Source organism: Chenopodium album, chromosome 15 (assembly GCF_948465745.1).
Source record: "Chenopodium album chromosome 15, dcCheAlbu1.1, whole genome shotgun sequence".
Lineage (NCBI taxonomy): Eukaryota > Viridiplantae > Streptophyta > Magnoliopsida > Caryophyllales > Amaranthaceae > Chenopodium > Chenopodium album.
The window spans coordinates 1711824-1727165 of NC_137848.1; the positions used below are offsets into that span (position 1 = coordinate 1711824).

Sequence of the window (15342 nt, forward strand, 5' to 3'; positions counted from 1 at the left end):
ATCGAAAAAAGTATACATTAAAAAAAACTCACGGAATTTTCAAGAATAAAAGTAAAACTTGATACGTTGTGGCAATCTGTAACCATCGACTTGAAAACGATTTATAATCACCAAACTTCAAAACAAACCAAAAAACTAGAGGTGAAACCACCTCATTTACAAAACCAAGCATATTGATTTGGATAGCACATGAGATAAGAATCATAAGATACTAAATTGAGTACATTCATTCATTCATCCACTAGTTGTATAAAAATAGAATTGAAGCGACAGTAGTAATGAGTAATGTAATTAACAATTTAACATAGGAAGACAAGTTGAGTGTTAAGTTAACAGTGACAAATATCTCCCAAAAACATCCTAAGAAAAACCAAACCCTTGTTTCACGCCGTTAACTCCGATGCCTTTCTCTCTCTTCTTTCTCTCTCCTCCATCACTCTGTAATTAACGCGTGGGACCCACATCCCATACAAATCAGATCTGCTTTCATCTTAAAAATTCAATCTTTGCTTTAAAACAAATATAAAAAATCAATCTTTCATTCTTCAGTTGAAAGCCACTATAATTGTACTCCACTCCCTTCTCAATTCAGCTCTCCTACTCTTTCTACTTATAGTTGTAGTAGGCAGGAAACAAAGTTTGGGGATAATTTATTCAAGAAATAATTTATTTAAAAAAAAAAAAATTTAGGGTTTTTATTTTTTGATTTGATATCTTTTTGATTGAATTTGATTGATTATACTGATTTAATTTCCCCCAATTTTTCTGGGTTTTCCACGATTTTGATTTCATCGCAATTCTGCGTCGATCTTTGTTTTTTGAGTAGCAGCAGAGGAAGAAGAAGTCGCCAATTGGAATTGTTCTTTTGATTGAGTCCGCTGTTTCTCTCTCTTGATGCTTTTGGTAAGTTTTTTTTATTTCAATTTATTGCATATTTCTGTTCAATTATTGTTTATTTTTGTCATAAAATGAGGTCTGTGAATTGGGTTGTTAATTTACTGCATTGTTAATTTCTTTTAATGGGTTGTTTGTTGATTGGATATTGCAAGATGGGGTTTTTGATTTGTAGCTTAGATTTGGTTTGATTTGATCTCGATCTGGTGGGGTTCAGCTTTGATTTGTCTATATGTTCATTAAAAGTTATTAATTTGGTTATAAATAGAAAATTAGAAGCATAATTGGCAATAATTGAGTTTACTGATTGTTTTTGTTGTTTTCTTCTCCAACTTGTTTTAGTATTCAATTTGTAATAGTTTTGGGTTTTATTAATATGGATGATTTGTTTGTTAACCGTCAGCTAATTAGATTAACATTTAGTGAATCGAAAATCGAAATCAACCCAGGATCAGTATTGGGTGATTGGATGATGTTGGTGGTTCTAATAATATTGGTTTTTTGATCACTTTTTTTTTAATATTTTGACTGATTGAAGTTGAAATTATTGGGAACAATTGCAGGCGGAAAATGGCAAACAAAACATCTGGTGACAGTAGGACGAGGAGTTCTATATCTATATTTATCGTAGTTGGTTTATGTGGTTTCTTTTATCTATTGGGAGCATGGCAGAGAAGTGGGTTTGGGAAGGGAGATAGCATTGCTATGGAGATTACTAAAAGTGGGGCGGATTGTGCGGTGCTATCAAACTTGAATTTCGAGACTCATCATGGTGGAGAGGTTAAGACTGGGGATTCTAGTATTGATACAAAAGTGTTTGAGCCGTGCAAGGCTAAATACACCGATTACACTCCATGCCAAGATCAAAAGCGTGCGATGATGTTCCCAAGAGATAATATGGTTTATAGAGAAAGGCATTGTCCCCCCGAGGAAGAGAAATTGCATTGTCTCGTACCAGCACCAAAGGGATATGTAACTCCATTTCCATGGCCTAAGAGCCGTGATTATGTACCATTCGCGAATGCTCCTTACAAAGCTTTGACAGTGGAGAAGGCGATTCAAAACTGGATCCAATATGAAGGAAATGTCTTCAGGTTCCCAGGTGGTGGGACACAATTTCCTCAAGGAGCAGATAAATATATTGATCAGCTAGCTTCTGTAATTCCAATGAAGAATGGGACAGTCAGGACAGCACTAGACACTGGATGTGGGGTATGTTCAGGTTTCTCTTCTTTCATTAGATCTCCTTTGTCCGTATAGTTCATGTTTAATCTGTACGGAAAACATAAATTTTCTTAAGTGTTAGTATTTCCATGCTGGCTTTTGTGATGTGCTAGGTTGCAAGTTGGGGAGCATACCTTTGGAGCAGAAATGTTATTGCAATGTCATTTGCACCTAGAGATTCTCATGAGGCTCAAGTTCAGTTTGCACTTGAAAGGGGAGTACCTGCTGTTATAGGCGTTCTTGGAACAATAAAAATGCCGTATCCATCAAATGCTTTTGATATGGCACATTGTTCTCGTTGCTTAATTCCATGGGGTGGAAATGGTGAGATTTTGGACGCTGTGCTGTCATTTAGATTGATGAATGATCATTTGGTTTGTAGCTTTGTGTTCCTTGAAATATAACTTGTGGTCTCCTTGGTAATTGCAGCTGGTTTTGTAAATATACGAGCCATACTTGAGGATCTCAACAGATTTTTTTCCAATTAATACTGCCCTGTACTTGCATTAGCTAATATGCCACATTTTTGTTCTTTCCTTTTGCAGCTGGAATGTATATGATGGAAGTTGATCGTGTTCTTAGACCAGGTGGCTACTGGGTGCTTTCAGGCCCTCCTATCAACTATAAGAATAACTACAAAGCATGGCAACGTCCGAAGGAGGATTTGCAGAAAGAACAAGATAATATTGAAAAGGTGGCTAAACTTCTTTGTTGGGAAAAGAGACACGAGAAGGGTGAAATAGCTGTCTGGAAAAAGAGTCTTGATGCCGATAAATGTCGTAGTAAACTAGAAGAGTCCCAGGCTACTGTCTGTAAATCCAATCCCGATGAAGTTTGGTACGCTTCTGTCTTAAAATATTTTACTTGTTTACCGCGTTTTTCTCTATCCTACTTTTAATTTGTAGTTTTTAGGCCTTTCAGTTAATTATTGAATCTAATATCTGGTTTGGGTGCTGCATGGTGCTTTCAAACTCGAGTTTTTCTAACTTATCGATTTATGTGTTATTGTGTTGCTCTAAGAGTGCTGTATGGAAGTGTCTAGGAGTTATTCAAACTCCGTATTAACATTGTTGTCATGAAAATATGAAATATTGAACCCTTTTAGTGGCATGGTAATTGATGCGTGGCTTTTGGAGTTAAGGGTTCAAGGCCTGTCTAACCTTTGTTATTTTGAAGTATGAGCCTATGAGGAGCATGCTAGGAATTAGCTTGGTTACAGCACTAATAATGGCAGAAATTAAGAAGGAAGAAGATGATTATAGTATTAAGATGAGAATTACAACTAATAGAAGGATAATTCCACTTTCGAGAGGTGGATTCTCTCCTAATATGAGCTTTTGAGAGGCTCACACTCTCCCAATAACAATCCTCAATAATATTCAACATGATGATTATTCCTCCTAATGAGGCCTATATATAGAAAAACCCTCCTAACAAACTCTAGCTTATTCCCCAAGTCACTAATAATAGACTATGATTAACATACCCTTCCCCTAAATATTGATTCCTTGCATTACCCGCCCCCCCAAACTTCCACCTTGTCCTCAAGGTGGATAGTAGTCGGCACCAATTCTTGGCGGTGGCAGCAATGATGATGATCTTGGTCACACTTGCTTAGCTTGCTGTAAGGCTCTACAACCATGAGGTTGTGTTCATCCTTCAACGAATGAGTGAACTGTGAAAAAACAGTTCTGGTATTTGCCATGGAACGATGTCAGATGTAGGATGGGAGAGTAGAAGGCATAATAGCTTGGTTTGGGGGCTAAAGGATGGACAAAAATCCTGGGTTGGGTGGAGTGTTTAGTGTTGGAGTTGGAATTTTTTAGGCTAAACAATTGGGTGTGAAGGTTGGGGCTAATAAATGGATCATGAAAAAATGTGCTAGGTTGGGTTGTAAAAAGAGGGGTGGGATCATGCAGGCTGACATTTAGGGGCTGCGAAATGGGCCTATTATCATTAAGCCCCACTGTTTGAGTTTTATTTTTAAGAGAATAATAGGGCTTACATAATATGGGCCTTGCTTCTAACATTACTCCATCAATTCTAATTGGATCCTGCTAGCAATTCCCCTTTTTGAGCTGCACGTGACCTAGCAGTGTTTCACCCTTGTCATCCTTTTGGTCTTTTACCAAATTGCCCTTACTAGCATCATCCTCTAGAGTTGTCTTCTTCCCCAAGTCAGACTATATCTTCTGGAAATTTCTGCAGCAAATCCCACGGTTTCAAGCCTCCCAAGAAATCACAACTACCAGCATGCATACCCAGGCCACCACCGGATCCGCTCCCTCCGGCACCACCACGCTCGAACATACCTCATGGTGATTTTCTTGCGAGACTATTACATCCAACACTCGGTTTTTCGCCGGCGACACCTTGATCACTGCTTTCCTGGCCACCAGATGCTCCGGTGGTAAAACCACCTCCACCAGTAAACTCGATGTTACCACTACCACCAGATCTGTCGTTGCCTCTACAACCCCTCACCGTCAATCTGGGCCCCTGATTTGAGCTCTTCTTCAACCGGAAGCCAAATATCCCACCACCACCACTATTATCGGCACAACCTCCTTGACCACCACCCAAACCACAGCATTCGGCGCCCCCTCTCTCAAATATTCCACCATACAAACCACCAACAAAACCACCTACCTTACTCCTCAACCCACTGCTCTCAAAATCACCGCTAACACCACTCGCAAAAAGCAGACCACCAGTTTCGCCGGTGCGATCACCTTGGCCTCCGCTGGTAAATCCTGCAAACTCACCATGGCTTCCACGAGATCCTCCACCAAATTTCCCCACGAGCAAAAGTTTTGCTCAGATGTGGAAATGTCCTCACCTATGGACATGGTGGCTGGCTGCAACTCCTCGCCGGTGTGGATGTCCTCTGGCACTTCCTCCTCCTCCATTAAATCTACCTGGTTCTCTTCTTCCTCAAGCTCGTCTTCCATTTCCTTCAACTCCAATTTCATGGAAGAGAAAATCGGAGAAAAAACATCATCAATATATTTCTCCAGATTTCTTTGAAGGTTATCAACAATTCTCTTCGTGGATTCCTCCATCCTTTCGGAGAATTGCTCAAGTGATTGTGACCAAATCGGAGCTCCGGCGACCTCCATTCTCTCTCTCTCTCTCTTTTTTTTTTTTTTTTTTTTTTTTTTTTTTTTTTTTTTTTTTTTTTTGAAAACAGAATTGCAGTAGCTTAATCCACCAGGACAGAACTGCTCTGATACCAATTTGCTAGGAATTAGCTTGGTTACAGCATTAATAATGGCAGAAATTAAGAAGGAAGAAGATGATTATAGTATTAAGATGAGAATTACAACTAATAGAAGGATAATTCCACTTTCGAGAGGTGGATTCTCTCTTAATATGAGCTTTTGAGAGGCTCACTCTCTCCCAATAACAATCCTCAATAATATTCAACATGATGATTATTCCTCCTAATGAGGCCTATATATAGAAAAACCCTCCTGACAAACTCTAGCTTATTCCCCAAGTCACTAATAATAGACTATGACTAACATACCCTTCCCCTAAATATTGATTCCTTGCAGAGCACTACTAAGAAATAGTCCTCTCGTGCCAGATCAATTGTCACGTCACACACTACGTAATGTGTTATAGTATTGATACACAAAGAGAACTGGCTGATTGAAAAGATGTTAGGAAAGGGAACACCTTATAAACGTGATTCTATATAGGAGTGTAAATGTCATTTTTTTTTTCTCTTGCCAAATAAGATTTGAATTTGATGCGGATTATGTTTTTTGTTCTGATCTGCTTTGCTGCTCTATCAGTGAAGAGAACCTCTGGGGGTTAAAGAAACTGCTGCTGTTGGGAATTCCTTCCTATCCATCACAAAACTAGTACAAAGCCTTTTTGTAATCTCTTGTAGGAATTATCCTTCTTATCTTGACTAATTTCTTGATGAAAATAAAGAGAGTTCTATCTGCCATGTGCAGTCTATATTCAATCTCAACATAAGAGTATAAGACATATGCATATGTCAGTGAGGTCCTTGATTTCTGATTCTCACCCAAGCGACACCAATTTTGGTGCATAGTGACTTGGAAAGTAGAAATAAATGTGAATGTCCTTGTGGACTTTTGGAGTCCAGGTTTATAGTTATATGAGTTGTTGTATCCTCTAGTCCAAAGTTTTTTTTATGGTGTTCTAATACTGGATTTGTCAAGACCAACTGTATGAAAGCATTGAGCTTCTTTATGTTTGTTGATTGAATTCTAATTACTCCCTCTGTTTTTTTTAAATTCTTCACTTTGACAATTGCACTATTCACGTACCATGGTTGACTTAATTTTTTCACCTCTAAAAAATAAATAAATGCTATTATATAATATATCATTAGATTAGTCATAATGTCTAGTTTCATAATATAATTTTGTAACTATTTTCTAATATACAATTGAAGATATTAATGGTCAAAGTTGCGTCTTGGAAAATGTGTCTGTCAAATTGATGCATTTAAAAAAAAAAAAAAACAGAGAGAGTATAAAATAATCTCTTATGGGGAAAATAAGTAGTGTGATAAAATCATGTGGACAGAATCTCTATTGGTATCCTCTCTTTCCTATCTCATTAATTCCTTGATGAGAAAATATGTGAGTGATTTGTGTATATGTGTGATCTTCAAATTACATACTAATACTATACATGGTCTTTTTGGGAATTCACGAGTGTCAAAAATGGTAAATGAAAGTGATTAAATTCAATATATGCTTATCTAAGCATTCATTGAACCTTGTAGCGAAAATGGTGATTAAGTTGTAGATAACTTATTACACTGCATACTAATACTATATGCAGGCATTGAGTATGCGTAAATGATGAATTATGGCGATTTGAAATGTTAAGATAAATATTATGTGTAACTAAGCATTCATTAAACTTTATAGCAGCAAAAGTTGGTTGTGACTTGTAATTTGTCTAATAAGGTGTCCGTGTCTTTATGTGCAGTGAATCTCGCTTTTATTGGCTTGGTTTCTTAGCTTGCTCCTTTGTATTGTTTTCAGGTACAAGAAAATGGAGACTTGTATCACTCCATTTCCTAATGATGGTGCTGGTGATAGGCTGAAGCCATTCCCTGAGAGGCTGTATGCTGTACCTCCCAGGATAGCTAGTGGATCTGTTTCTGGAATATCAGTTGATGATTACTTGAAGGACAATAGTCAGTGGAAGAAGCATGTAAAGGCTTATAAAAGAATCAATAGCCTTCTTGATACTGGAAGATACCGCAACATAATGGATATGAATGCTGGGTTAGGAGGTTTTGCTGCTGCAATTCATTCTTCCAAATTGTGGGTTATGAATGTCATGCCGACTATAGCTGAAAAGAATACCTTAGGCGTTGTATATGAACGAGGACTAGTTGGCATCTATCATGACTGGTTAGTGATGATTTCTAGCTTTTTAACATGCAGAGTTTCTTTCTCGACTTTGCTGTCTACGGTGAATATGTCAGAATAGTTTTTGCTGGTATATTCTAGGTATCCATTGACATGAATCCTTTTTGTTGCAGGTGTGAGGGTTTCTCTACATACCCGAGAACATATGACTTGATTCATGCCAATGGCGTCTTCAGTCTATACAAAAACAAGTAAGTTTTTTCAATTTTCAACATCACCATTGGATTTGAAGCCACTAATATTACTATCTCCTCTTTTGTGAACGCTGAAATATTGGTTCCTGAATTCCTGATCACATTTCTTTCCTTTCAAATACTACTTATGTATGTAATCATTCTACTATGTCTAAAAATGTTGGATATCATCTTAGACTCGTTAGTATTCCATATCAAACATGTGGAGTTGCAATTTTATGGGGTACCCTATGGTTTCTATTCACAAATGTCTTGATGAATTAGTCAGGAATATGTACTTTTATATCTAACCCATTCAGTTCGTAGTATGTATTATATAAACAAAATTGCTGATTTGTTATTGGTGTGACCACTTCTTAGTTCTTACTTTGTCCGGTGGTGTACCAGCTGTTTGTTATTATTATCCAATTTAGCTTAACTTGAGCACAGTGCAGTTACAAACTAAGTTAAGCTGTCTGAAAGAGACTGAAAGATTAAAATTGTTACCAAGGCATTGTGGTCTATAGTTACTGGAAAGTCGTCGTCTACTTTGACTTTATAATTCTAAAGATTTTCATCCGATGAATGCAGGTGCAACTTGGAAGACATACTTCTTGAGATGGACCGTATATTGCGTCCTGAAGGTGCAGTAATAATTCGGGATGAAGTGGACGTGTTGGTAAAGGTGAACAAGATAGTAGCCGGGATGAGGTGGGACACGAGATTGGTGGATCACGAGGATGGTCCATTGGTTCCTGAGAAGATACTGGTTGCAGTTAAGCAGTACTGGACCGTTGATGGAGGTAATAGTACATCCACCCAATGATTATGCCAAAACAAAACTAGTGAGTCCCCATGCAATTCCCTCGGCATCTCATAATTCAAATCGGTTATGAACATTCTGAGTTGAATATCACATTTGTGCTACTGGGTGTGTGCACTTCTTTTCATTGATTTGCTTTAGCAAATGTATTTTTCCAACACCCTGCTAGATGCCCTGGTGTGTACGTCTGCTTCGATTTATGGTTTACCCTTCTTAGTAATTAATGTAGTTTCTAAGCAATAGCTGATTATAGTACCGTTTTGTTAGGAGAAAGAAAGTGGTTAATTAGTTTTGATTTATGTGTCACATGTACTCTATACTCTTCATTTTTTGTTGAATCTGTACTAGCAACTTATTTATTGTCTTGTCAAAAGAGAAAAAAAAAAAAAAAAACTTTCTGAATTATTGGTGCTCATATCTGTTTTAATGATATCCTTTCCAATTTTCATTAGGTCTCCCCTTTATCATTGTACATTAAAGATAAAAGGACAAAAGTAAAAAAAAAAAAAAAAAAAAAAAAAAAAAAAAAAAAAACGAGTATGTATTAAGGAAAGATAATTGGTTTACAGTTGAGGCTGTTCTACCTTGGATGGAGCAGTCCATTTGAGATATGCTGAAACTCAATCAATGAGCCCTTACATGGTGTACCGTCTCACTTGACAACCTAAAAGATATTGAAAGTTTACCCCCTAAAATTGGTAAAATGTTGCTCCAATATCACAAAAAGCTTATAGCTTTATAGGTTATGTCAATTAGGTTCCTCTCCAATTTTTAATCTCTATTTCCCATCATCTAATAAATACACCTAAGCTAGCAAATCATAGACCTAGCAAAACTAATTCAAACCTAATTACTCAATCCAAAATACCCGACTCGAAACTCAAACTTAACTAGAAATCACTTGCTTAATTTTGACCCATCCTGACTCAAATTGACCCAATAAAATTGAAAATGACCTGATTTGAGCTCGAATTTGACCTAAACAAGTTATAATGAAATTAACCCAACCCAATATAACTTGATCCACACCATCTGATTATCACCGCAAATTGTTTTTCCAATTTTGCCTATTTCCCCATTGTGCACATTGATTGTCATAGGATAGCACTCCATACTCAATTTCAAAGATGTACTTGTCTAGCCAACACTCAAAGCCCATCTTCATTGAGGCAGGAAAGGGTGCAATTTTAATGATGGACCAAGATGTGTAGTGCTTGCTATGCACCCAAAAAACACTAGTACAATTGTAAAAGAACATGATATTATAATATAAGATCATGATGTTTTAATATTTGTAGCTATAATATAATATTATACAAACTATGAAGTATGAAGTAATAAATAAACGAATCTCCAACGTACTTTTTATTTTTTATTTTTGACTTTTTTTATTTATCACAACGTTTTGTTTTTTTTTGCATATGCACATGTCGGCATGCAATGTGTTCCTTGCGTGTACAATGAGTATTGCACACTCTTGTCTATATAGTCTACTATTCGAGAGTGAGGGTTTGTTAGAGCAAGGGTTAACAACAAAATGCAACTCCTGTCAATGAGAGCCACAAAATCAATTTTGGGACCTGAGAAAGCCAGCAAAGCCTTAAAAACTCTCCACACTCAATCAATCATTCATATTTCTACACTATCTTTTCCCCTTATTTCTCAATTTTACCCTAAAAAATGTAACATTACGCATTTAATGCCATGTTTTTCCCTCTCCATTTCATTTCATTTCACAAGCAAAAGTGGGGAAGGCGGCCCTCCTTATCTTTATATTATTTCTACCAATTATGTTAGTCCGTACTAATAGTTTTGTTCGATTGTTCCTTTATTAGTGACAAAAATACCCACTAATATGCTTTACCATATATTATATGGTTTTCTCCACTTATATATGGTCAAAAAATATATGCTTGTTGTGTGTTTCTTTTGGAGAGAATAGCAACAAGATTGCTCGCATTCTTTTTGTCATTTCTGTTGCCACATAATGACATGAATACATTATCATGTGAAGTTTCTTAATATAGTCATATAAATACAAATTTGTTTCAACTATTGACAAATGTGGGATGTTTTCTTTACCATTTATATTACGAAAGGTGTTGTTAAAAAGTAAATGAATTTACTCTGATACCTGTATTGAAGAAGTGATTTAGTTTATGTTCATAAAAGTAGAGTGTAAGTAATTTAAACTTCTCTCTTTAGAAGAGAATTAGTCAAATATAAAGCACAAATACAATCAGCTAAGCAAACAAGTCAAGTAACTATAATCGTGAAACTACTTCTTGCTAGTCATAATTCAAGTAAACAACTAATACCAATAATCAATATTGAATAAGGTCTTACCTAGTTACCCTATATCAGGAATAATAACAATAATGATCTCTTATCAAATACAAATTTTATAGTACACTCGAATGTGCTTAAAATAGATGCATTTAAACATTACAAATGAGCAAGATATGCCTTTAGGTGTACGAATTCAATTCTAGCTTCAAATCGACACCCAACATTACAAATGAGAATTTACTTCAATTCTAACTTGGTAGGGTTTACAATTAAAAGCAATTTTATAATGAAGTAAAAGCACTAATAATGTGGTTCATGGAATTTTTGTTAGGATTGGATAGTATTTAAAGTAGAGGACTGAATCTTGAATTTTGATGAAGTTTGTTTCACTAAGAAACAAATACCAGAATTCCTTGGACAATACAAGAACCTGCATTTCTTCTAAGAATAATGACCATATAAGCCAGACCCACGTATCACGGGCAAGCATAATAGTATGAATTATATTTTGAAAAGAGGAATAATGATTTCAAAAATAGGAGAAACAGGGAAATTGCATGGCTAGAATTTCATTAATCCATTTGTTTATCAAATTTCTCAATTATTATTTGAATTTGGAATCATCTTAGATTAGATGATGACACGAGGTAATATAGACAGAAACGATAGACCATCATAAACGAACTCTCCATTATATTAGCAATGTTATTAAAGTTTCTTGAGATTGCCACAAGTTCTTCGATCTTATGCTTGCAATATTATATACTCCGTATTTTCATTACCATCAATTATCATTGAATACCAAATAGACAAATAACATCGATAATATAATAATTTTGACTAACATGTGATAGTATTCAGACTAATCACACCGATTACTTTTTATTGCCGTATGTCTCTCTTATACAACCAATAATATAATTTCGTTCAGCCATTCAATTTTTTTTTTAATAAAAATGCACGTAAACAAGTATAGAGAAGTATATAACGAACATACAACAAGCTTTATATACGTTGGTCATCGAAGCTAAAGTGTAATTCAGGGACCATATTATATATTTAATCGCATTAAACAGGTTCTTTTTGTTCTATTAGTTGTGCATGTCATAAGATCATGTCAACGATAATAACATCAAATATTAATATAAATTGATCAAGTGTAATTTTTATTCTCATGATAAGGTGTTGTCATTTTCATGCATGGTAAAAAAAGAGCAACATATCACAATCAAACTATTAAAAGCGCAAGGCCAACGTCAAAGCTTTCAATAACTTAAATGTTTCTTGAATTTTTGTAAACACATCCAACTGTCATGATGCAAATCACAACAATTCAACTTTATACTCTCTCTCATTCCCTAGCTCTATAATGTGAGTAATGTAACACCACATGTTACAATTTTTTTTTTTTTTTTTGGCATGTACCTCCAATTTTCACTTATTTTGGTGTTTCAAATTAAAGATGGTCGAAAATGTGGATAACATCTCCTTTTCTTGATGTGTATTTTGAAGCGTGGCAAAACTTACCTCAAGGAAAAATGTTCGAAGTGAATTATTATGATTAAAAGTGATTAACGTCTCTAAAAACACAAAAGAATCTCGTGTATATAAAAACCTGACCAGATTTGATCATTGAGCTTGAATCATAAAACTCAACATTCGAATGGGACTCAATTAAATGCAATGCAATCCAAATGAATAATTTGCAAGGGAATAGTAGTGCTTTCATAGTTTAAGTGAAAATATTAAACTAGACATCTTATACTTCTATAGGCTCAATTGCCCCGCAACAAAACCAGCTTACTTGAAAAACTTGGATGAAATTGACTATACGCTTTGTTTGTGTCTAACTGTCAAGTGTCTTTTCTCCATGCACAAATTGTTGAAGCCAGTTCATTGAATTTAATTTCAAAGTGTTTTTTTCAACCATCTAATTCAGGTTCTTATTGATTCAACTTACGAGTATTATTAAAACTTGTACTATCTCCATTAATTGTTATCTGCAATTTTGGGTATTATTTATGAGATATAAAAAATTCCAAAGTTCCTAATAACAATTACGGAGATAGTATAAACTTATTTTATCTAATTCAATTAAACTAAAAAAAAAATATTTTTGTGTGTGAACTTGTTATAAAACACTTGTGTTGTTTAAAATGAAGTTATATTGTCTAATTACTATATTTTTTTACGTATAAAATAAGTCAAATTAAGTTGAACAAAATGAGGCCTTGACATTATTTTGGTGATATTTTGCTCCTTTCTTGTACCTTTTACTCTCTAGACATTTTCAAGGTATAGTCATTTTCGGCCTTCTTGTAGCCATCAGCCTGCTGCAATTTGATACGAGTATGTTTTATATCCCTTTATATAATTAAACTCTCTTCATTGTTGAGTCATTATCTCCCAACTTAAAGTTCTCTTCTTTACCTCAATCTACAACTAATCCTAATACTACACCCTGATCTTGCTGATACTCCATTTATGGCCTCACTATCTCCCACCAGCACCCGCCTAAGCCTACCGCCTTCTTGGTCCTCGGAAAGCAACAATAGTAGCCTTCGTGAAGCCTCCTTTTCTTCCTATCTCAATAGCTCCGAGGAAACGTACATCCGTAGCCTCATTGAGTCCAGCCAAAACCAACTACTGTCAAAGCCTCCGCAGCAGCAGCAGCATGATCATCTGCATAACTCGAGGCAGAAGAAGGTCGAGGATAAAGAAATCGACGTCTTCAGTGCTGATAAGTACTTCAGCAGTGGAATAATAGATCAGGAGCGTAGTAACTCAGCAAGGTCTAAAAGTGCAAGATTTCAACTGTCAGAACTACATAATCATGAAGAGCGTCCTGAAGGACCTGAACAGATTTTCAGAGTTAACTCAAATAAGCTGAAATCTCAGTTTCGAACTCCTAGCAGTCAGTCAGAACTCAGCTCGAATAGCCAGAGCGCGTTATTGAGGCGTCTGCATAGGACTCCGTCTAGGACTAATAATGGCAAGACTATGTCATTACTGTCCTGCTCTTGCTGTGTTAATAGGAAGTCTGTCGATATTGATCGAGAGTTTACTAACCACAGTAGCAGAGGCAGTATCATTGATGGCAGACCTCCTGCAGGATACAGTAAAGGAACCTACACAAGATCGATTAAGACAAGCTTTGACACGGCTGAAATCACACGAATGAACAAACTTCACCCAAATAATACCATAGAACCCTTTGTCTTCCCGGTCACAGATTCTGCCAGCCTTGCAGCGGTTAACAAGGTTTGGCTTATGGGGTTAATTGACCCTACTTAAATTTCGGATTTTTTTTTAAAAAAAAGTTGTCTACTTATTAAGATTTCGTATGTATAAATTTTGTTTGGCCTCCAATAATTTTCTTTTTTGTTGGAATTGCCCCTGCAGTTGATAAATGTCGAAGAAGAGGAGGCAAGAAAGTCACTAGAAGTGTTCGGGTTTAGTGATTTGGATGATGGGAGCAAGAGGTTTAGCCTACAAAAGAGGCTTAACATGCTATCATGGGATGCTATCCCAAGAACTGATGAGATCAGCACTTCAGGGGCACCTAGTGAGACATACAAGGACACAGAGAGCGATGCTAGTTCCGATTTATTTGAGATCGAATGTCTATCTTGTACTTCCAACCCGGTGATTCAGAGACCTCGACTAGTACCCTCAGATGGCAGCATCACCCCAACAACTGCATATGCACCTAGCGAGGCTAGCATCGAGTGGAGTGTTGTAACTGCCAGTGCTGCTGATTTCTCTATTGCTTCTGATTCAGAGGACCAAAGATCAAGGGCAGTACCCTCAGCAACTCGCCACAAGTCATCAGCCTCAAAATCTAGTCCATTTGCTAAACGGGGTATGAGCAAGGAGGTTCAAAAGCCGGGTTCTAGCCTTCTTTTAGGGTGTAAGAGTCAGAAAGCAGTGAATGTAGCTCAAGAAGTTCATCGAAAAAGTCCTGCTAGAGGAATTTCTGAGAGTCAGAGAAAGCACAGGCTATCGGATTCATTCACTCCAGTGACTAGGTTCCAAGTAGAGGCTAAGCTGCCTGGATTTGTTCATAGACAAAGAAAAAGCTTAAGTCCTGAACTTTTGTACATTCAATAGCTTTCAATTTTTGTAAAATTTATCTGTTACATACTGTCCTTTGTGTTTATGTACTACCTGCATTATTTTTGCCCTGATAATTAACTTCTTAACAACCTCGGATATTCGACTTCTTCATAACCTTCTGATTAAATCAAGCACTCTTATTTTTCATAATGTACTAATTTTGTCAATCACTATACTATTTATGTTCGTGTAAGTTCCTCCTCGCCTGAGTAGTATAGGAAGAATGGTTGCTTAAGTTTATAAGGGGTCTAATTAGAAAAACATCACACGTAAGATGAACCTATGAACCTAGTTTTAGGTGAAAAATAAAGAATAAGGTACAAATGTACAATCTAATTGTTCATCAAGCTTAAATTTATAGAGTTTTTTGTCAGGAGAAATTTTTTGAACTCAAACA

The 15342-nt window shown here is 36.1% G+C and overlaps 2 protein-coding genes across 2 annotated transcripts; both read left to right on the top strand.

Moving 5' to 3' along the window:
* Nucleotides 1–360: 360 nt before the first annotated feature.
* On the top strand, nt 361–8942 carry LOC145582657 (putative methyltransferase PMT2). Its single transcript, XM_081639643.1, has 7 exons — nt 361–903; nt 1458–2106; nt 2232–2442; nt 2664–2955; nt 7152–7526; nt 7658–7735; nt 8309–8942. Exons 2-7 carry the CDS (start codon nt 1465–1467, stop codon nt 8541–8543), a joined length of 1833 nt encoding a protein of 610 aa, XP_081495769.1. The 5' UTR covers nt 361–903; nt 1458–1464; the 3' UTR covers nt 8544–8942.
* A 4151-nt stretch (nt 8943–13093) lies between these two features.
* Nucleotides 13094–15072, top strand: LOC145581533 (protein PHYTOCHROME KINASE SUBSTRATE 1-like). Its single transcript, XM_081638537.1, has 2 exons — nt 13094–14090; nt 14232–15072. The coding sequence occupies exons 1-2, from the start codon at nt 13314–13316 to the stop codon at nt 14937–14939; spliced, it is 1485 nt and encodes a 494-aa protein (XP_081494663.1). The 5' UTR covers nt 13094–13313; the 3' UTR covers nt 14940–15072.
* Nucleotides 15073–15342: the final 270 nt, after the last annotated feature.